Genomic DNA, 23,527 nt, shown 5'->3' with positions numbered 1-23,527 from the left:
TTTTCTTTCTCTCTTTAACTTTTAGGTTTCTCATTGATTTTCTTTCTTTCTTATTTTATATAGTTTGCATTCATTTTTGCCTTTGTCTCTAAAACTTTTAATGCAATTTAAAAAAAAAAAAGAATCCATTTTGTTCAGGACAAAGCCTTGGGAGCATGCCGGGAAGAAAAATAATATACACACAGAATCAAAGTCTCATGTACTGAAGTGCCTCATTCACTAAGAGAAATAGTGTCAGTTTAATCTCTGGGTCCTGATTTTTCTTTACAGCAGAAACAAAATAATATTCTAGCCCATCTGCAAAATCATGGGCTGAGCTGTTCTCATTCATAGCAATCTATGTCCTTTAAAAAAAAATGAAAGAAATCCTGCAGCTGTGACTTAAATAGCTGAGCTTCTCTTCTAATAAATTATGCTCTGTGCACTGCGCCTTTGACAAACACCACTTATACTTGAATCCATGATGCAGGTATGAACTAAAAATATCCATTAACAATGTATATCTGAGGAGTATTATATCCGTTCTTGGAATTATCTTCATGCTTATTGTCAGACTTATGACTGGTATAAAGAGATGCTAACGCTGCAATCCCCTGCACTTCTGTTTACAGACTTGAATGGAATTGAGCTACATAAATGATAAAGAAGGGAAGTTGGATATTTAAGATTCTATGCTGTGGCTTCATTAGTTACATAGGGAACAAGTTTCAGCTTTTGAAATCTCCATCTATAAAATCAATGTCTTCTACAAGTATGTGTATTGTTCAAGTTTTTTAAGTCAAATACTACAAATGTGGCTATGAGAATCACATTCCTACACTGGAAGGTTTTCATTTTGGTCTCTTATTCTTGGACCACTAGAAATGATTGCTTTCTGGATCTTATCCACTCTCCATCACATCCAGATATTAGAGCTTTAAAATTCAAAAAAGAATTCAAGAATGCAACTCTTAACTGCATAAAATGAGCACAGAAAAATTAACATGTATCTGGAGACACTATTTTCTCTTGATTACCTTTTCAGCTTCTTTAATGGTGAGAATTTGGGGATAAACTCGATTTAGCTGAAGAATAATTTTATCAACCAGCTGTTCACTCAGTCTGCCATTGCTTGTTAGAAAAGCCGTGTCCTGTCGCAAACGATCACAATAAGTCTGACCTATAAAACAGAAACAACACACACACACACAAAAACAGGTGATTTCTCTTAAGCATGGCTGAAATGGAAATGATACATACTTCACTCTGGCCATGTCCTCACATAGCTAATAAATTTCAGACATACCTTGAAAGTATTTTATATGCTGCCATGAAGCTTTAACCCTTCTTAGATATGTACAACATTTAAAGGGGCAGGCCTTGGATTGCAATGCCACAGAGGCCATCTTGCCTGGTTTGACCCCTGGAGGCTCCACTTAAGCTACTTATGCCATCAAACTTAAGAATGATCCTTTGCCCGAATAGGTTGTGTAAAAATCTAAGAATACTGTATATAGCAGCAGTCCTCAACTCCTGGGCCATGGCCCATTATTGGGCCATGAAATGTTTGGAACCGGGCCACAGAAGCGGCAGGTGAGCACATGCATTCTGACTTGTGTGAGCAGGGGGGAATGCGTGCATTCCATTTGCATGAGCAGTGGATGTGAACTATTCCCTCTCCCCCACCCGCTGGTCCGCAAAGGTTGGGGAACTCTGGTATATAACACCTAACTTACAATAAAATAATTGTATTTAAAACTATTAGTAACAATGAAATAATAATAATATCTAACATTTAAATGAATTATAATTATTATGAATGCATTGTGCGAGAGAGGGCCATCAGAGGTTGACAGATCTTCTGTGCTACAGTATAGTGTCTAGAAACTATTACACTCCCACACATACAACTAAAAGCATGGCTCTGGTATGTAGACATTTGTCATAATAAAAAAAAAGGAAGAACTAGAGAAGACACATGAAACAAACACATCTTCAAAGAAATAAAATTCACAAAGGAAGAAGGAATCAACATACTACCACCCACACTAATCAAGTGCTCCCCTACCAAAGTAACAACTCAACCTCCTACAAGAAGAGCTGTGTAAGAACATTATTCATACAAGCACAAATGCATTTCAGTAACTCAGAAAACCAGAAAAAGGAAACAGACTGTCTATACAACTTATTTCAAACAAAATTTATACCCACACAACTTTATTAAAAAGTGCCTGACCATTCCACCCACTACAGCACAGCCAGCACAAGCTATGAAAAGGAAAACAGTATCATACATAAAAAAATCTCAGAAACAATATCAGACTATTACAACCACAGTGCACCACTGTAGCACAGCAACAAACTAAAACTCTCCAAAAGATCTTAAGTAAATCAAAATATGAAAAAACAAGAGTCGTCTACAACTAACAGTATAAGGATTGCAATAGCCATTATGTAGGACAGAGAGGCAGAAGACTAGTATAGCCCATCCATGAATTAGGAGGCAGAAGACACAATGAAAACTCCTTAATCTCTTAACATATGAACCGATTCAACCATAGTTTTAACTGGAAAACTGAGCATCTTAGACCAAGCTAAATCAAAAAACGCCAGGGAATTTCCAGGAGCTTGGCATTCAGACAAGTCAATTTATTAATCAGAAGGTTTATCAATCAGCCATCAATAAAATCAGCTATCAGTAGACATGAAGAGATAAACCACATATACCAGACATGTTAAACACAAGGCCTGGGGGCCGGATGCGGCACGCGAAGTAGTTTCATATGGCCCGCGAAGCCATGCTGGAAACAGTGAGGGAATGGCTCCCACTGCCTTGGCCCTGGACCTGGCCCAGGCCAGCCAGGAGCCAATGTACAATTGTGTGGTGGCCATCTATGCTGAAATGCATTCAGTCTTAGCTGTCCAGAAACAGCGAGGAACCAGCCCCTGTCGCATTGGCTCCACCCCCTGGGTGCATGCTGGGGAAGTGTCACCCTTTGTGAGGAATGAAGATATGCACCATGCTTTGGCACTTGCTCTGGTCCCACTTTCTTCTGCCAGAGAGCCTCAGATCTGTCCCACTCCTGCCCAGGCTCCCACAGGCACACTTGACGCGAATGATGTAGAGTGGACCATGCCCATCCAATAGGCCACACCCACTCCATCCACGCCCACCCATTAGGCCACACCTGTTATGTCCCGAGCCTTGTAAACGGCTCGGGGGGTTTGCAGGCGGTCCCGGGCAGGTGCAAAGTTGCCCGGGACCAGACAGGCTGTCGCCAGCGCCGTGCGCATGCACGGGTGCTGGCGCGGGAAAAGTATCGCATTGACCCGGGAAATGTCTATATAAGAAGCTAGGAGGGTTTGGGAGCTGCTGAAGCCATCTACTTGTAAGCTGAACGCAGAATAAAGAAAACTGAGAACTACAACTGCTTCTCGTGTCTTACATTTCCGTGAAGGACTCAACACTGGCGACGAAGGTGGGATGCCTTACATCGCCTGGAAAGGAAGAAGTGTAAGCTTACCCAAGTGAGTCCTGAGCGGCGGAACGGTGTTGACTCGGCAGCTACTCGCCAATCCAGTACGCATTTGGGGGTAGGCTGGCTGATAGACCCGTCTCCTGAAGATGGCAAAGGTTGGAAGGCTTTCGGAGTTCGACGTCTCACATCCAGAGCGGTGGGAGTCCTACGTAGCCAGGGTGGAGAACTACTTCAAGGCAAACCAAGTGAGGGAAGAGAGCTTGAAAGCTGCCACCCTGCTTTGTGTCTGCTGTCAAGACACCTTCGAAATTGCAGAAAACCTTGCAGCACCTGTTCCAGTAGAGTCTGTCAGCTACGCAGATCTGAAGAAGCTACTGAAGGAGCACTTCCAGCCCAAGATGTCCGTCATCGCATGGCGCCACACCTTCGAGCAGAGGGATCAACGATCCGGTGAGTCGGCCAAAGAATACATCGCCACATTAAGGAAGGCCGCCAAGCACTGCGAGTTCAAGGACCTCGAAGAACGATTCGTGTGCGGGTTAAGGCATCGAGATCTATAACAGAGACTTTTCGCTAAAGAAGAATTGTCCTTCCAAGATGCCTTAAGAGAAGTCACCGCAGAAGAAGCAGCAGGCGGCGCCGTCAAGAACATGCGGCCGATCAGAAACAGTCCAGAGGTTGCATCCGTGCACCAGGAAGACGTCCAGGGGAACTCCGAGGAGGATCCGGACGAGGAAGTCGACCGTCTCCACCCCACGAAGGAAGGAAATCAGAAGGGAAGCTCTTCAGCTCCACTCAAGTGCATCGGCTGTGGAGGTCGCCACAGGAGAACCGACTGCAAGTTCCGCTCCGCTACCTGCCGGGCATGCGGCAAACAAGGACACATTGCAGCTGTGTGTCTGGGCCGACGAAAGGTACAACCTCAGGAAGAACTGCGCCTGAAAGGTACCAGGGTCCCCAGCCAGAATAGGGTAGAGTTTTGCGCTTCGCGAAAAAGCATCCTTAGGACAGGCACACACAAGCCCATTAAAAAAAAGCTGTCACTCAAGGTGAAGCTACAAGGGGTTCCATTAACTATGGAACTAGACACAGGATCTGCCCTTTCAATCATCTCCTTGCATACATTTAGGAAGATTTGTTCCGGTAGTGGAACTCAGGTCAAGCTAAGGCCTTCTGACATTGTGTTAACAGATTTTCAAAATTCAAGAGTGTGTGTTAAGGGGGAGGCCACCCTTAACGTGCAATACGAGAGTTTTGAAGGTCCACTAGACTTATTAGTAGTAGGGGGTGAACGAACGAGTCTCATAGGACTTGATTGGTTTGAGGCCCTGGGGATACACGTCACAGGACTCAACAGTTTACAAACACTCGACCTACAGGAAGTCTGCAAAGAATTTGCAGATGTTTTCAGCCCCCAGCTGGGCACATTCAAAGGACCCCTGTGTCCTTAAAGCTAGACCCCACTGTCACTCCCATTAGAATTAAAGCAAGAAGGGTCCCTTTTGCTTTAAAGAGTAAAATTGACACTGATTTAGACAAACTGATCCAACAGGGAATTCTAGAACCTGTTGATTCCAGTCCTTGGGAGACCCCCATTGTCACGCCTCTAAAGGCAAATGGGGACATTCGCATTTGTGCTGATTACAAATGCACTCTTAATAAGGCATTGCAGCAACATGCCTATCCTGTTCCTGTGGTCAGTCACATCCTGGCCTCCCTCAAGGGGGGGCGTGTTTTTGCAAAGCTTGACCTAGCTCAAGCATATCAACAGCTGCCTGTTGATGATGATGATGCTACAGCTCAGACTATTGTGACCCACAGAGGGGCCTTCAAGGTAAAAAGGCTACAGTTTGGAGTGAATGTCGCTCCTGGGATTTTCCAAAGCGTAATGGAAAACGCACTACGAGGTATACCAGGGGTTTGCCCCTACTTTAATGATGTCTTGATTGCAGGAGACTCCACACACATTCTAGCTGAAAGGCTCAGGGCTGTTCTGTTAAGGTTCAGGAAATCAGGCCTCAAGCTCAAAAAAGACAAATGCAAGATTGGGGTGCCTTCTACTGAATTTCTGGGGTTCAAAATTGATGCTGCTGGGATTCACCCTGCTGAATCCAAACTGACTGCTATTTTAGAAGCACCTAGGCCAAAGTCCAAGGCCGAACTTCGGCCTTCCTGGGCCTCCTGAATTTCTACAATTCTTTTCTTCCACAAAAAGCTAGTGTAGCTGAGCCTCTTCACAGGCTACTAGACAAGCAAGCAGTGTGGCAGTGGTCACAAACGCATGAGGTTTGTTTTAACAAAGTCAAGGCTTTGCTCACTTCTAACAGTGTACTTGCACATTTCAACGAGTCCCTTCCTGTGTGCATCGCTTGTGATGCGTCCCCTTATGGGGTTGGAGCTGTCCTGAGCCACCTCAGGTCTGATGGAACTCAGGTTCCTGTTGCATATTACTCCAGAACATTGTCTTCTGCTGAGCGCAACTACGCTCAGATAGACAGGGAGGCTCTGGCTGTTGTTGCTGGAATCAAAAAATTCCATGATTTTCTATATGGCAGGCATTTCACGGTCTTCACTGACCATAAGCCTCTGCTGGGACTGTTTACCACACGTAAGCAGACTCCCCAAATCATTTCCCCTAGAATGCTTCGGTGGTCTATTTTTTTTGTCTGCATATGATTTTTCTTTACTCCACAAGCCTGGGAAAGAAATGGGCCATGCTGATGGCCTCAGTAGATTGCCTCTACCAGTAGTAGAAGCTGACCCTGCGCCAGCTGTCAACATTCTATCAATCCAAGCCTTGCCCGAGCTCTCTCTTAGTGCCAGGGATGTTACCGCTGAAACAGGTACAGATTACACACTTTCACGTGTCCGTTCCTGGGTTTTGTCTGGTTGGCCTGAGCACTGCCCTAGTCCTGAGTTTCAGAGTTTCTGGTCCAAAAGGAACGAGCTGTCCCTTTCTCAGGGTTGTCTGCTTTGGGGAAACAGAGTTGTCATTTCCACCTCAATGAGGACTAGGGTCTTAGAATCCCTCCACGAGGGTCATCCTGGCATTGTTCGTATGAAGGCTCTTGTGCGCAGCCACTTGTGGTGGCCTGGTTTAGATAAAGATATTGAGGCTAAGGTGCATGCATGCCACCTGTGCCAACGATCTCGCCCAGAGATGCCCCAAGCTCCCGTGCATATATGGGAGGAAACACAGTCCCCATGGTCTAGGGTGCACATTGACTACGCTGGGCCCTTTCAGGGCCAGTTCTTCTTGGTCCTTGTTGACAGCCTTTCAAAATGGCTTGAGGTTGTACCTGTCTCTTCCACCACCACTGCAAAGACTATTCAGGTACTGAGGGGGATTTTTGCTGCACACGGGCTTCCAGATGTCATTGTGTCTGACAACGGCCCTCAATTCACTTCCTCCGAATTCCAAGCTTTCTTACAGGCTAACATGATTCGTTATGCCACGTCCGCACCCTTCCACCCGTCCACCAACGGTATGGCTGAACGTATGGTGCGCATCACAAAGGACGCCTTGAAAAGACTCACCTACGGGGACTGGCATCACAGGTTGGCTGACTTTCTCCTGTCTTATCGCACCACACCATCCACTTCTACAGGGAGAAGCCCAGCTGAACTTCGTTGGGGGCGTCAACTTACTACTAAACTTGACCGGTTGCATCCGGACAGATTGCCTTCATCTACCTCACATCCTAGGGCACATAGACAACTACTTGAGGGTGCCCCGGTCTGGACTCGCAATTACGGGCCTGGTCATACATGGGTCCCCGCTTCTATTTCCAGGGTCACAGGTCCTCTCTCCTACAAGGTAGCCCTGGCCAATGGTCGTGTCCTGCGTCGGCACATCGACCAACTCCGCCCTAGGCGGGACCTTTCAGATGAGACTCCTGGGTCTTTTCCAGGGGGGGAGGGGGACCCTTTGGAGCAAAGGGAAGGGCACGAGTTGCGGCCCATCTCCACTGATGGAGCCACTGACGGCCCATTTCAAGCTTCCGCAAGTGCTCCGAAAAGGAATTCATGGAGCTTACCCACACAACAGCACTCATGCCTACTCCAGCCAGGGAGTCACCCCGGGGGCATACTCACTGTCCACACACATCACACAGCACTCCAGTCACAGAGGATACCCGGGAGCATCCCAATAAATCATTCCCCGCAAAAGAGCTGGCACACAATCCCCAGAGTTGGCCTGACCTTACCCCTAATCCTACAGGGGGTCAAACATACACAGAGCTAGTCGAGGAACCAAGTCCCGACCGCAACACCTCTATCCCAAATCAGGGAGTAACTGAGTTTTGGGAAGGTACAGAGACCCACACGAGCCCGGACACAGAACGGGGCTTAGGGATTTGACAGCCTCCTGACAGGTCTTGGACGGACCTAGGAGGTTCTATAGAGACGCCCAGCAGTGGCTATCACTTCAAGGGGCCCGAGGGCCTACAGCTAGGCAGGTCAACCAGGTCACAAAATGACAGAAGCCCTGGCCTGACGAGCCCGGTGGGCGAGCAAGCAGGCCAGGCATCGGGGCAAAGTCCTTGGAAGGCACCAAGGCATGATAAGGGGAACAGGCTCTTGTCACCCCTCAGTCAGGGAACACCTGTCAGAACCCCAGAGCTGAGAAGGTCACAGAGAGCAAGGAAGTCTCCTAAATACTTAGAGGATTACATAACACTGCTGGCTAAACAAAAGCCAGGTAACGATAGGAGCACTGAGAAGCAAAACACTGCATAAAATAATGATTATATGTTGGTAGTAATTTTAGCCCGGGGGAAAGGGGTGTTATGTCCCGAGCCTTGCAAACGGCTCGGGGCGTTTGCAGGCGGTCCCGGGCAGGTGCAAAGCTGCCCGGGACCAGACAGGCTGTCACCAGCACCGTGCGCATGCGCGGGTGCTGGCGCGGGAAAAGTATCGCATTGACCCGGGAAATGTCTATATAAGAAGCTGGGAGGGTTTGGGAGCTGCTGAAGCCATCTACTTGTAAGCTGAACGCAGAATAAAGAAAACTGAGAACTACAACTGCTTCTCGTGTCTTACATTTCCGCGAAGGACTCAACAACACCCACCATGGCCGCACCCACCTGGCCCCCCAAGGACAACCACAATGCTGATGCGGCCCTCAATGAAATTGAGTTTGACACTCCTGACATATACTGTATATATTAAGAAAACCAAGATCATGGCATCTGGCCCTCTCAATTCCTGGCAAATAGATGGGGAAGAAATGGAGGTAGTGACAGATTTTATTTTCCTGGGCTCCAAGATCACTGCAGATGGGGACTGCAGCCAAGAAGTTAAAAAGACACTTGCTCCTAGGGAGGAAAGCTATGGCAAATCTAGACAGCATACTAAAAAGCAGAGACATCACTCTGCCAACAAAAGTGCATATAGTTAAGGCCATGGTTTTCCCAGTTGCAATATATGGCTATGAAAGTTGGACCATAAGAAAGGCTGAGTGCCAAAGAATTGAGGCCTTTGAACTATGGTGCTGGAGAAGACTCCTGTGAGTCCCTTGGACTGCAAGGCGTTCAAACCGGTCAGTCCTAGAAGAGATCAACCCCGACTGCTCTTTAGAAGGCCAGATCCTGAAGCTGAAATTTAAATACTTTGGCCACCTAATGAGAAGGAAAGACTCACTGGAGAAGAGCCTAATGCTGGGAAAGATTAAGGGCAATAGAAGAATGGGATGACAGAGAATGAGGTGGCTGGATGGAGTCAATGAAGCAGTAGGAGTAAGCTTAAATGGACTCCAGAAGATGGTAGAGGACAGGAAGTCGCGACAGGATGGGGTCGTGATGGGTCAGACATGACTTTGCAACTAACAACAACAACAACTGTATACACCATTCAAAGAGACAGTAAAAATGCTAAGGAGGAAACAAATCCTCTCCAGCACCCTATACCCAGATAATCAGGAAGTAACACTAGATAAACAAGTACAAAACAATACCTTAATCAAGGTACCAAGGAGAAACTATACCACTCACCAATACTGGCAAGACAAACTATTGTATATAAACAGGAAGCAAACCCTAAAACCATTAGCACTGATCTGGTAATGAGACATTTGCAAGCAAGCAACCATGCTCAGAGAGCCTGGATTCCATTTAACAGAACATAAATTGGAGAAAAGAACTAATATATTTTCTAAAGCGCCTGAAGGCAGGTCAAGAAGCAACGAATGGAAACTAATCAAGGAGAGAAGCAGCCTAGAACTAAGGAGAAACTTTCTGACCGAACAATTAACCAGTGGAACAACCTGCCTCCAGAAGTGGTGAATGCTCCAACACTGGAAGAGACTGGACAGCGATTTGTCCGAAATGGTATAGGGTTTCCTGCCTGAGCAGGGGGCTGGACTAGATGACCTCCAAGGTCCTTTCCAACTTTACTATTATTATTATTATATTTTCAAGTAAATGCAGTGTTATCACTAAGTACCATTTCACTAAGTAATCCAAATAAAAGAATAATTCAGCTATTTTTGTTTGTGGAACAAGAGGAAAGCTAACAAAGGAAAATGCTCTTTATTTTGGCTTTGACACAGATGATAAACTGAGCCTTTACACAAAACAGGCCATTATGGAACTTAGAATGACCAGGTCATTATGATAACTCTAGGTGTTTAAGGCCTAATCCACCTCCTTCTTTCCTTATTTCTTTGAAAGAATCAGACAATTCACACAAATGGAGAATTTGATTGCTGCTGGCACCAAAACTCTAAGGTATTATTACATAAGGCCTCATCGTGTGGAAGAATGTAGTTACAAAACTGTTAAAACTTAGGCAACTTTTCAGACCCAGATTTGGAGGCAAGAAAGGCACCTGATTTCTGATAGTTGAGGCTTCTGCAGTCTCTGATCATCACAAGGGAAGCAAGCAATAAGGAGAAGCTATTTTCTTGCTTTTTGCAAGGCCCTCAGTTTGGCAAATTGGAATTGGGCTACTGAATTAAATTGGCACATGCTGTTATCTAGTATGAGCAACTCTTATTTACAGAAACTAAAAATTTATTAGTAAAGGAAAAGAAAATGGACTTGGCTAGCCTGCAAATTTAAATAATAATAAATTTAAATAATAAATAAAACTTTATTCTGCTAAGGGGCAATGTGAATCTATAATACCCTAGAAATTGAAATGTTTCAATTTGATCGTAAGATTGTTTAGATTAGATATAAAAAGTGTATGAACAAAGGATGGCAAATCTGAAAAAAAAAATATGGAAACAGCCCTGGCTTTTGCCTGCTTTGTGTTATACAAAGAAAAAAAGGGAAAAAGCTATTGCTGATTGAAGTTAATAGAACTAGCAATTAAAGTAAGCAGATTGTGCTCCCTGAGGCTGGAGCCTACAGCTTCCTGCAGATATTCCAATAAATAAATAATTTTCAGTAGGACCAACTCTACTTTTTTGTTTTATCATACTATACATAAAAGTCTAATATTAAGCAATTGAGAGAATATATAACAATTCAGAACTGCTTCCCCAATTTCACTGCCTCTTTCCTCAATGACTTGTTTAAGAAATCAATCAATCAATCAGAATAGAGCTGGGACCTTGGAGGTCTTCTAGTCCAACCCCCTGCTCAAGCAGAAGACCAAATACCATTTCAGACAAGTGGTTGTCCGGTCTCTTCTTAAAAACCTCCAGTGATGAAGCACCCATAACTTCTGATGACAAGCTGTTCCATTGGTTAATTGTCTTCATACTTAGGAAGTTTCTCCTTAATTCCATGTTGCTTCTCTGCTTGATTAGTTTCCATCTCTTGTTTCTTGTCCTCCCCTCTGGTGCTTTGGAAAATAAGTTGACCCCCTCCTCTTTGTGGCAACCTCTCAAATACTGGAATACTGCTATCAAGTCTCCTCTATCCTTCTTTTCTCTAGACTAGCCAAATCCAAATCCTGCAACTGTTTTTCATGTTTTAGTCTCCAGGCCTTTAATCATCTTAGTTGCTCTTCTTTTCACTTTTTCCAAAGTCTCAACATCTTTTTTGTAATGTGGTGACCAAAACCGGATGCAGTATTCCAATTGTGGCCTTACTAAGGCTTTATAAAACAGTAATAGTAGTAAAGTTGGAAGGGACCTTGGAGGTCATCTAGTCCAACCCCCTGCTCGGGCAGGAAACCCTACACCATTTCGGACAAAATCATTTGATTTTGATTCTATGCCTCTGTTTATACAACCAAGGATTGTACCAGTATTAGCTCTTTTGGCTGCTGACGCACATTGCTGGCTCATATTTAAGTGATTGTTCACTAGGACTCTAAGGTCCTTCTCACAGTTACTGTTTTTGAGCTAGGTTTCGCTTAATCTGTACTCGTTCCTTTGGTTTTTCCTGCTTAAGTGTAAAACCTTGCTTTTCTCCACATTAAATTTCATGTTGTTGGATAGGGCCTATTGCTTTGTCAAAAGTCTGTCAAGATCTTTTTAGATCCTGAACTTGTCTTTTGCTGTGTTGGCTATTCTTGCCAGCTTAGTGTCATCTGCAAATTTGATAAGTTCCCTTCTATTCCCTCATCTAAGTCAGAGATATCCAATCTTTCCGGGTTTGTGGCCCGGAGAGAAGGAGAGCAGCTTTCAAATTGGTGCACGTGCATGCACGCAAATCAGGCAGCGTGTACCACCACGGCTATAGTGGCCCTGTTTGCGCTCATGCGCAAACAGGGCTGCGGGTGCTAGTGTGAGTGGGGGGAATGTGTGCGCACACATGCGTGTGCCAGCCAGCCATTTCTATGTCTGCTGGCCAAGAGACTGCAGCCCAGTAGTGGGACCCCTGATCTAAGTCATTTATGGAAATATTGAAGAGTACAGGCATGTGTTCTTAGAAATACAACACTCAGTTGCAAAATCAGTTCTGATTAAGAAACAGCTTCAGATTTTTAATAATGCTAGACTCCAATAAACTAATCTAAATGTAGCTCTCAAGGGCAGTAAAAAAATTAAAATTCTAAATGGGCAATTTGTAGACATGTTTAAAAGCAGCCATTCACTTCAGAATAAAATCAAGTCTTCATAAAAGTGTTAAAAACACTATTTGAAATGTCCCTGCGTGGGTGACTGAATTGTTATACCTATTTTTGGAACACTGTTAAACCATCTGATGGGAAAGCTATTTGGTGCTGCTTATTATAGATACTTCAGCACAGGACATATATATAATTTTGGCTTTCAAAGGCCCCAGTAAAAGTTAATAAATGCATCATGTGATTTCCTTCAGTGTCTCCTTACCTTAGACCATCTAAAAGGATTATTGTTTGCCATCAATCAAATGACGTTGCGCATCTCAGGCACTTACTGTACTACAGCAGCACATCCTGCTTCAATTCTGCTTTGAAAGTCCCTTAGGACATGAATCTGGTGAGAGCAGCTTTTCTTGCCAAGTTCATTCTGCCCTTCCTATGCTTGAAGCAGCACAAGCATTTCACATCTCATTTTCCCTCCTCAGATCAGCCACAGGATGTAACTTAGTCCAGAGGTCCCCAACCTTTTGGGCACCAGGGACCAGTTCCATAGAGAGAGGTTTTTCCATGGACCGGAGGGGGTGTGGTTTTGTGTGCTGCCTGCATCCGGTGGCTGGGGCTTTCCTTGTTAGTGCAGCCCGGTTGCTGGCATGCCATGACCCGGTACTGGTCCATGGCCTAGGGGTTGGGAACCCCTGGCTTAGTCCGATGGGTCCAAAGTTATTCATTGAGTTTAGTTGCAAGAAGATCTGAACCTAAGTCACCCATGTCCTAAATGAACCTGCTACAAAACAGCTCAGAAAGACCCATACAGCTGTGGATTTACAACGGCCCACGCGTACTACTATAGGTAGTCCTTAACTTATGTCCACAACTGAGCCCAAAATTTCCATTGCTAAGCGAGACAGTTGTGAGTTTTGCCCCATTTTATGACCTGTCTTGCCATGGTTGTTAAGTAAATCACTGAGGTTTAAGTGAATCTGGTTTCCCCACTGACTTTGCTTGTCAATGGGCTGCAAAAGGTGATCACATGACCCCGTGACTCTGTAACTGTCATAAATATGAGCCTGTTGCCAAGCATCTGAATTTTAATCATGTGACCATAAGGATGTTATAACGGTGTTGTGAAAAATGGTCACTTTTTTCAAAGCCATTTAATACAGGACTACCTATATTAAAAAATATATAAACTCTATCCTATTTTAACACAACAGAAGTTATTAGGAGAATTGTACATTTCCAATTTGATCCTGAATTGGTGTTTCAAAATGCAATGGAGCAGATTTTTCTAAACCTGTTGAATGACACACATGGGGTCTCAAGAGAGATTAAGAGTCAAAAAGAAGACAATTCATACACAGTCAAATGCAGCCAATTTTCTATCACTTGAGCTTTGCCTCTTGATCAGGTGTTCGAGACAGGTGTCTGTTCTTAGACTAGAACAGGGGTAGGCAACCTTGGCTCTTTTATGACTCATGGACTTCAACTCCCAGAATTCCTGAGTCAGCTATGCTATGCTGACTCAGGAATTCTGGGAGTTGAAGTCCATGAGAATGACCCTAGGCCAGGGGTAGGCAACCTTGGCTCTTTTATGAGTCGTGGACTTCAATTCCCAGAATTCCTGAACCAGCATAGCTGGCTCAGGAATTCTGGGAGTTGAAGTCCATGAGTCATAAAAGAGCCAAGATTGCCTACCCCTGGCCTAGGGTCATTCTATGACAGGGGTGTCAAACTTGCAATGTCATGTGACGTGTCGCGATGTATCACAACTTTTTCCCCATTGCCAGAGCTGGGGTGGGTGTGGTTTCGGCATAACGCATCCGGCCCATGGGCCAGCAGTTTGACACCCCTGCTCTATGAGATAGGTAGCCACATAGTTCTTTAAATAAATATATAAATTGAATCAATCAATAAAAACCACCCCCTCCAGCCAACCTATAAATATATATCCTATCATATTTAAATTTCTCATACTCTCTTTTGGAGTAATTGAAAGCGGTACCAACTTAACCAGCCCACTTCTGTTACTTAACCAAGTTAGCAACCAATTTGCTGCTTAAGAAACAAAACAAAATAAAATAGCATCAACCATTCTATTTACAAATGCCTGCTGGACCAGGTGCAGAATTTTACAGGATAAGTGAGACTTGTCTGATGATAGTAAGACAGAGATGGGGCTCAGGTTCAAAGAGATATGCAGATGATCAGAAAAAAAAACCATCTAGGGAGCAGACAAGAAGGAAGCAAACGCTCTGGAACAGTTTTTCCTCAACCTTAGCAACCTTAAGATGTCTGGACTTCAATTCCCAGCCTGCTGGCTGGGGCATTCTGGGAGTTGAAGTCCACCCATCTTAATAATCTTGCTAAGGATGAGAAAGACAGCTCTAACGGATCGAAGAGGCAGGGAGGACAAGCTTATGAAGAAGGCAGAGAATATATGATACGCTGGGAGACAAGGAAAGGAAGGAAACTCCGCCGAAGATGTTACTTACCCTGATAATGAAAGGTTCGGAAACCAACCACAAGCTCGGAGAACGAACCTCCACCCTTATCCTACACCCGGACTACAGATATTTGTCACCATCGCAAAGGGAGGTGTGATTCAATGGAAACTACAAAGAACCCAGAGCAGCCTTTTCAAATGTGCAGCCTTGCAGGACTGGGGGGGGGGGGGAATGTTTCGTTGGAATTGTAGCAACCTTGATTTCCAAGTCTTCGTAAGGCAGCAATGTCAAGAATCGTCCTTGAAGCAACTCAGAACCCTTGAGAAATTTTGCAGAAACTCACATGTAGTGGAACGTGTAGTTCTACCTATTAATAGTAAAACACCAGTGGCTGGGATACATTTGAATCTTATGCGTGTTAAATAGAGTTTGGTATAATAGGGTTAACTATGATTCCTGTAGTAAAAGCTTCTGGGAGGGACTTTGCCAAAAGCATAAGGCTGCATGGAAGTAGTGACTCTGCTACCATGTCAGTGACTCATACAAACACAATGACTCACTTGACATACAGTCACTTTTAAAAATACTAATTGGATTATTTCATTACTATCCATGCAATACTTATTGTTACTGTATGTGCCTACAATAACAACACTGCTATTAAATGGATCCACAGTATAAACTGTGAACAGAGATTACAAATCGTATAAAACACAACCCTGAAAACTTGGACCAGACTTAGATCGGCATTTTAATACAATCTTACGCTTACTTCACACTCACTTAAAACACGCACCGAGGACGCCCCTGCATATGTACAACGCTCCAAAATGCCTCGGAGTAATCCCAAAGGTGCTTTTTCAAAAGGAACTGAAAAATAAAGTCCAGTTGCCTTTTGGGACAACCGTGACCTCGATGATTGAGGATCTCCACAAGATACATGCCCCGGAGTAACTTCTACGGAATTCCGCCAACGCTTTCCTCCCAGGAAGCGGTGCGAACTTGGAATCCCGCGCGTGGAACTTGGAAACGCTCGGAGCACTCTCGCGCTCCGCGAAACCTCCAAAGGGGAGACCGAGCTTTGGAAGCGAGAAGGGGACGGCGGCCTCGCAAGTGTGTTTCCGCGACTCAAGCGGGTCCTGCCCTTCTGCGCCCCCTGCAGCCGAGAGTCGGCGCGGCCGACCGTCTCTTCTCTCCGCTCGACTCGCTGGAAAGGAGCTACTGACCTGGCATTATGGCGGCAAGGGTAGCCGGTCTGGCGAGGCAGGAAGCGTCTTTGTGCCGCGGCTGGCGAGCCCTCCCTCACGCGTTTCCTCGGGGGAGTCTTGCTTTTTCCGAGAGGCAGGAGGCTCTCCAGCTGCGCGGCTCTGATTACAGGCCGGCCTCTCGTCCCCGCGGTTTTCCTGCAAGCCTGCCAGAAGCAGCGGAGGAGGAAGTGGGCTTGGTAGCCGCCGCCCGGCCAACAAGAGCGGTGGCGAGAAGTTTCTTTCCTCCCCGCCTGCCTTCCGAGGACTTGGCCAGCGGATTGGAAAAGCCGAGTCGAAACTCTCGCATTTTGCCTCGCGGCTGGCTCTGAAGCGCCGCTGCTGGGATCTTTGGGGAGGAAAAAGAGAAAGGGAATTCTGCTCTTCGGCCGGAGCTTGTTTAAGCCTCTGAAGGAAACAAAATATGTAGCAGAATCCAAGGAAATGGCAGACGATTGAGATAACCCTCTGCCCTGTAATGATCAGGCAACTTGTATTTGGGGGTCAGTCTTCAGAGCCTAATTGTAAGAAGTGCCACCCTCCATAAGAAGCCATAGAGAAGGCATCCGGGTCTGAATACAAAACCAGCAGCTCTTAGGCCTGTGTTCAGATGTTACAATGAATTTGCAAGAACGAGCAGAAGTGCCGTAGAATGACCCTTATTATGTTCACGGAACATAAAAAGCTGCCATACACTGACCATTTCGCCTTTTGCTGACTGAGAAGCATCTATCCGAGTTCAGGGTTACGCCAAGGACTAGACTGGGGGCTCCTTGAATCAGAGGACTGGTTGAGTTCAATGGGGACTCCCTGAGCTACTCCTAGTGGTTGGAATGATATAGATGTTGCTCTGCCTGTGGGTGTTGGGAGTTTTTGAGTCTGATCAAACTTGGAACCTCTAATTGCAATTGTATGATTTTTTTTTTCCTCCAGCCATTCAATTGTATCCAATTCTTGGACACTGCCTGGACAAGCCCCTGCAGGGTTTTTTTTAGCAAGGCTTTTCAGAAATGGTTTTCCATTGCTTCCTTTGTAGGGCCGAGAGAAAGTGACTGGCCTACGGTCACCTACATTGTGCCCAAGGCAAGACTAAACCTCACCATCTCAGTTTCTAGCCTGATGACTTAAGCACTGCACTAAACTGGCTTTCATGAATTCTTACTTACTGAAACGGAGACAGTGAGGTTTAGTCTTACCTTGGGCATGATAATCTTAGGCCACTCACTTTCTCTAAGCCCTATGAAGAAAATAATGACAAACCACTTCTAAAAAGCCTTGCCAAAAAAACTGCAGGGTCTTCTCCAGGCAGTGTCCAAGAACTGAATGAATGGAGGGGAAAAAAAGAATCCATACAATTGCAATTAGAGGTTCTAAGTTTGATTCTGTTTAAACAGGGCTAATGCTGAATTAACATTAACATTCCATTATTGTTGTTATAACTTTGACCAGGATGTAATGAAACAAACAATGGTAAAGGAATCAATTGAGATGATCACTCTTAGTAAAGGACTCGTGCTCTTCTCTTCACATGAGGTGATGATAATGCCTGAAATGGAAGATTTCTAGGCAGATTACAACATTGTTTAATTAAATTTTTCTAAATGTCAGGGTAATAGCTAAACAGCTTATGTAATGATGTAATGCAGGGGTGTCAAATTGCCCGCCCACGGGCTGGATGTATCATGCCGAAACCCACCCCATTGCCGGCAATGGAAAAAAAGTCACGATATGTCACAACATGTTGCGAGTTTGACACCGCTGATATAATGGAATATAAGGTGGATGATGCAATGATAGGAATGACTCAGCAGGGTCTGTGTCCCTTTAAGAGCCTGAGCATAAAAGGGAAGGCTTTTGCTGGAGTGTCTCTTGTCTGTTTCCTGCTGTGACTGCTGTGTGTTGGAGTTTGTGTATTACCACATGTATGTATATTGTTCCTGGTATATTATAGATAGTGTAAGATAAGCCACCATTTAATATAGACCACTGTTTACTGTATTTACTCCTGGGGTATCTCAGCGCAATAAAACTGCATGCTCTGACACTAAACCATAAGGAGGGGGTGGGGAAGAGAATTATACACTGCAGTTAATAGCAGAGAAAACATTAAGTCAATATTCTGGAGTTGAACAAGCATTTAAAATCAAACAGAATACAAAAGTATGAATTCTTGGGGAAAATTGAAAGTCTTTGAATAAAAATATATTAATACAAGTGTCCCATGTGCTTCATTTGTATATGTGTGGGGGAACATTCTGCAGTCCAAAAACCCCTTATGAGGATGTGGTCACCCCTCTCATTTTCTTTGTTAGAGATACTGGAAAAGTAAAGGCAACTTTGTTAGAGATACTGGAAAAGTAAAGGCAACTGTGGCCTCAAGCTGTTTAAGTAAATATTGAAAAAATATAAGGATTTCAATTTGGACAAGTTCTTCTCTGTGAGATATTTAAAACTGATTTATATGACTTCCAGTTCCGGGTTACAGCGCTCCTAGTCGCACGAAGAGGCTTGTCTCCTCGTCAGCTAGCCTCCCTCTGCCGGTAGATCCTTATGCAAGTCTAAAGTCACCCTAGAGCAGTGGTTCTCAACCTTTTTAATGCTGCGACCCCCAACCAGTCGTAAGTCAAGGACTACTCAACTGGTCGTAAGTCGAGGACTACTCAACTGGTGCAGCACCATTTGCAGAATGGGACTTTTGGCGGGCTCAGCAGGGCAGAGACAGCCTGGACAATTCCTATTAGCTTTTGAAAGCCAATAGAATTAGACTCTATTCAAGAGAATCTATTCTATTGGCTTTCAAAAGCCAATAGAATAAAAGGGAGTAGCACAGCTAAGGAAAAGGAGAAAAAATGGCAGACTGCGTTGTTTGGTGACCCCCGTGAAATGGTCGTTCGACCCCAAATGGGGTCCCGACCCACAGGTTGAGAACCACTGCCCTAGAGGGTGTGACTTCTGTCGAAGAGCCTTCGCTCGACTGCGGAGGAGCAGCGGCTCCTCCAGTTGTCCGGGCCAACTCTGAGGATCAAAGAGAAGAAGATCGGCCAGTAAAATGGCCGATCACTTAGCCACTAGTAACTGCAAGTCAAAGAACAGCTAAGTTTGAAAACCCACCGTGGTGAATCCGGATGAGATCTTTTTTTTTCCCTCCTCTCTTTATGCCTTTTTGCTTCTTTTTGCCTGTAAGAGCCCTCTTGGAACTATTTCCATGGCTTGGAAAGGCAGCTTCTATATTTGGGAAGAAAGGCGAACAAAAGAATAGAACAAAACTTCAAAGACTACATTTTTTCTTTATATAAGTTTTGGGGTACTGGAAAAAAGTTTTTTCCTAAGAATTCTACTATCAATCTATGCTGTTCTGCTGCTTTTTTTTTTTTTTTTTAGTATTTCTTCCTCCACCTTTTCCTGAAAAAATAGAAAAAAGTGAAAAGAAAAAATGACTTTTGAAAAAGATTTCTTAGCTTGCTGAGGACATCTACTGGTTAAAAGCTAATATTGTATTTGTTGTCTATCTGGAGAGGAGATGGTTTTGGCCTTTAAACTGTTCTTCAAGAGAAAGATAATTCGATGCATCTGAACAATTTTTAAAATGGAGTTGCACTCACATTTAAATAGTAAACTTATTCTGGAAAAGATCTATGAGGCTAAAGAAGAAATATGTGTTACAATGAAAGAGTTTTGTTGTTGTTAATTGCGAAGTCGTGTCTGACCCATCGCGACCCCATGGACAATGTTCCTCCAGGTCTTCCTGTCCTCTACCATCTTCTGGAGTCCATTTAAGTTCACACCTACTGCTTCAGTGACTCCATCCAGCCATCTCATTCTCTGTCGTCCCGTTCTTCTATTGCCCTCAATCTTTCCCAGGAGTTTACTATAGAATTAAGAGCCAGAATCTCTAAATTAACTTTCAGACTACACCTGCTTCTTCTATAAAACAGATTACACAAGAAGAGGATTTGACTGAGAATAAAGAGAAATTGATTTTGCCTTATAAGCAAGTCATTTATGGTGCTGAGGTCCAGAAAAAGCAAAGATTGAGACTTGAAATTTTAAAGCAACAAGACTTTATGGTTAAGAGTCAGAGGACCAATGCAGAGGCCAAGATGGTTCTCACTGATCCAAATGACACTACAAGCAATAAAGAGAGACTTATCAGCTGGAAGAGAAGCTCTGCTATGGAAATCTACTTGGCATAAGAAGAAACCCAGAATAAGACTGAAAAAAGTGAAAGTGAAAGTTTTATGTAATGGACTAAAGGCAACCTAGAATTATGGACTGATGTAAGGACTAAGATTATGAATTAGATGTAAGGGAAACAAATGATTAATGGAAGATACACAATGTTTATCTATATGAAAACTATTATTTCTAATAAGATGATTTATTTGTTTGATGCTCAATGAATTGAAATAATTTAAGGTTTGATGTTATCTTGTCAGCTTAAAGAGATTGATTGATGGATTAGATAGGTCTAGGATAGATCAATATTTTAGCTAAAAAAGGAGATATTTTCAGGAAATAGATTAAAGGTAATCTAGAATTATGGGTTGATTTTAGGATTAAGATTGTTAGTTAGAAGTAAAAGGGGTGATTAATGGAATATATATTAACTGGATTAAGAGTGTTCTCTTTTTAGGATGATAGGGTTACTTGTAAGAAAATTATTATGTAATGTTGAGTTAATCTTATAAAATGATTTGATTGTTTGATAACGTGGATCTTATTAGTTATGACAATTAACTGGATGTAATTTGAATTTTGTTTAATAGATTGAAATGATTTAAGGTCTGATTTTCTTCTGTCAGTTTAAAGAGATTGATTAGTTGATGGACTAGATATGTATAGGATATTAATATGTTATTTTAATTAAGGGATATTAGTGGAAGAAGAATTAAATAAGATTTATGATAAAAATCAAGAAACTAGAATATGTCTGGAAGGAATACCCGAATTGATAATGTTTGTATTTAAAGTTAATTTGATTATGATAGTGTAAATTTCTAAAGCTTTAAAAACAGATATAGATTGAATAAATTTAAGCTAGAATTGGACTATTTTAAATAAATTATGTTACTTAAGGGAAAAAGAGAGGGAATATTAGATGTATTGACTGAATTATGTATATATGTTTTGTCTTTGGATATTTGACTACCCTAACACCATGGTGTGTCTTGAGCATTTTGTTTGAAAAATTAAAAAAACAATAACATTTCTTCCTAAAAAAAATCTGATTTATAATAATTTTCTCCCAGCTTATTCCTTTCCTTTTTCCTGCAAACCTTCCAATTCACCAATCGTCATAAAAACCTTTGCCTGAAGATACAATGAAGATTACAGTGGGTCAGATTTGTGTTTGCAAATCTGGCCCATTCATCCAAATTGAATATGTATAGATTATTTCCTGACATGAAATAATGTAATGTTTTCTTCTTGCCAGGGCAATCCCACGGAATTCAGTGGAAATCTTTTAAAATAAAATCAACCCTTTTGCAGTTTGGCTTGAATATTGCACAAATGGAACTGCAAGTGAGAGCACCCCATTGCTTGCACAAGTGGAACTGGCCGCGCATGTGCACTTGCCCACCGCTCGCACAACCCGGTTCCAAATGGGCTGTGCCCCAGTATGGGCCACGGCAGGGAGTTGGGGATCCCTGCTCTAGAAAAAATGTCCAAGTTCCAGAATTTCCAATCAACGTGGAACTAGGTAACGGTTTGTTCTTCACATTTTAGATCAGCTTAGATTAGCTGATTGTGTAAACAGTGCCAAATTTAGAAGTGTGGACACGGGAATGTACAACTGGAAGTCAAGGCAAGATATGATCCAGCCAAAGTTCTGAGAAGAAATGGCTCTCTGGTTCAGTAACCCTCTAATCAACATGTTAGGACCTTGTGAAATATGCACGCTCAGTTCTTAATCTCACTGATGTGCAAGCAAAAATAAGGAGAAGTGTGATTCATCTGGGGAGTGGTTAATACACCTGTTGCTACAGGCAAATTTCCCAGTCACTAGGAAGTACTGCAAATTATTTAAGAGCTACCATGGAGGTCTTAGTTTGCCAACTACTCCCATGATTCCAAGTTCTAGAAAGATATAATAAGGCTGGTCATTTGGAATCACAGTTGTGACTTAATATCTGAAGTGGATTTTACAACCAAGGTTATAAGAAAAGGTTTCCAGTTGTTGCCTATATATGGAATGCTGTCCTTGAAAAGCCCTCAGACTTAATCTTCACTAATATTAGTGCCAGTGTTGGTGGAAACAAGCCACGATCCCTCCTTGAACTCCTGCTTTAAGTTCTAAACTTGGGAGAAAGAGGCATCATTCCAAAAGATCCTTGGAGTTCCTTCTCTCCATATCCCTATCCTTTACAAATCACAATCACACTTCTGAAGATACACCTATTTTTTATTAGCAGATCTAAAACCTAACAGTCAAGCATATTGTCTCAATATATGTACTGTAATTATCTCTATAATAAACTGCTACATTGACATGTCCGGAAATAATATCAGAAATATTTCCCACAGAAGAATAAATTCAGTCCAAAATAAGATTATTTGCAGTTGCTAGTGCTGAAAAACTATACAGCTTTTCCCCTGAATATTGTTGCATACCATAGATTTTTACATGGTTAAAAGTTATAAAAAGAAAGACTGAAATATCCCAGCAAACAAAAATAATAAGCTGAATAGATCCACACAGACACAAAAAAAGGAAGTTGAGATTAAGCAGGCGCTCCCTTTTTCCCTGAAACTGTCCACATCTTCTCTTATCCCTTGAGCAAAGCTTCCGATGTCTTTAAAAAACAAGAATGCAATTCTCTCAGCAGCCCGCTTGGAAAAAACATCCCCAGGGGGGGAAAAAATCTGTCACTTACATTTTCTGAAGATCATTGTCCATGGATTTGACAATTTTTCCCGCTATGACTGAAAGAAGCCCATTAAATCTGGCAAGGTGAAAAATTGTCTCCTTCAATTGCTGCCAGCAACGGAAGTTTAATGACGAGTTTATGGAAAAGCGAAAGTAAAACCCGAGTGCCACCTTATTAACGCTTTGGCCACCAGGGGACTTTTCCCGTCCTTGGAAAAATATGTTGCTCTGGGAAGGGAAGGTGAGTGTGACCCAATGATATTTCTTTGCCCTCGGTTTTCATTCATTACGGCTTATGCAGGTTTAAAAAATCTAAGTGCAGTTATTTTTATTGAAAGTTATCCAGCCTGACTGTATACTGTTTTTGTTCCATCATGATAGAATAAATGCTTAAAATGGGATCAACTGAAGGATTACTGGCATAATTGGGCACCTGTAAACAATGATACACCCACAGCAAACCTTTTCTTTTCTGGAATAATGTTTTTAGAGATACTGTTTTATATATATATTTGAAAGTAATCTCTCTACAGTACAATCCTTTCCATTAGA

At 43.1% G+C, this 23,527-nt stretch overlaps 1 protein-coding gene across 3 annotated transcripts in view; it reads right to left on the bottom strand.

The window, feature by feature from the left end:
- Positions 1 to 23,180, bottom strand: part of CARD19 (caspase recruitment domain family member 19) — a 45,335-nt gene extending 22,155 nt beyond the window's left edge. For 2 of the 3 annotated variants that reach the window (XM_039348555.1, XM_039348557.1), the window contains exons 1-2: positions 22,983 to 23,180; positions 1,017 to 1,159 (exon numbers count right to left, since the gene is read on the bottom strand). In XM_039348555.1, the coding sequence (XP_039204489.1) occupies positions 1,017 to 1,159; positions 22,983 to 22,998 (159 nt within the window). In that variant the 5' untranslated portion in view covers positions 22,999 to 23,180. Of the gene's footprint in view, positions 1 to 1,016; positions 1,160 to 16,089; positions 17,808 to 22,982 lie in introns of those variants that run through there. The other variant, XM_039348556.1, reaches the window with a different exon arrangement.
- Positions 23,181 to 23,527: the final 347 nt, after the last annotated feature.

This window comes from Crotalus tigris, unplaced genomic scaffold (genome assembly GCF_016545835.1).
Source record: "Crotalus tigris isolate CLP2741 ecotype Arizona unplaced genomic scaffold, ASM1654583v1 scf7180000018160.1183395, whole genome shotgun sequence".
Taxonomy (NCBI): Eukaryota; Metazoa; Chordata; class Lepidosauria; order Squamata; family Viperidae; genus Crotalus; species Crotalus tigris.
The sequence above is the reverse complement of the archived record's forward strand: the minus strand, read 5'-3'. Positions and strand labels throughout refer to the sequence as shown.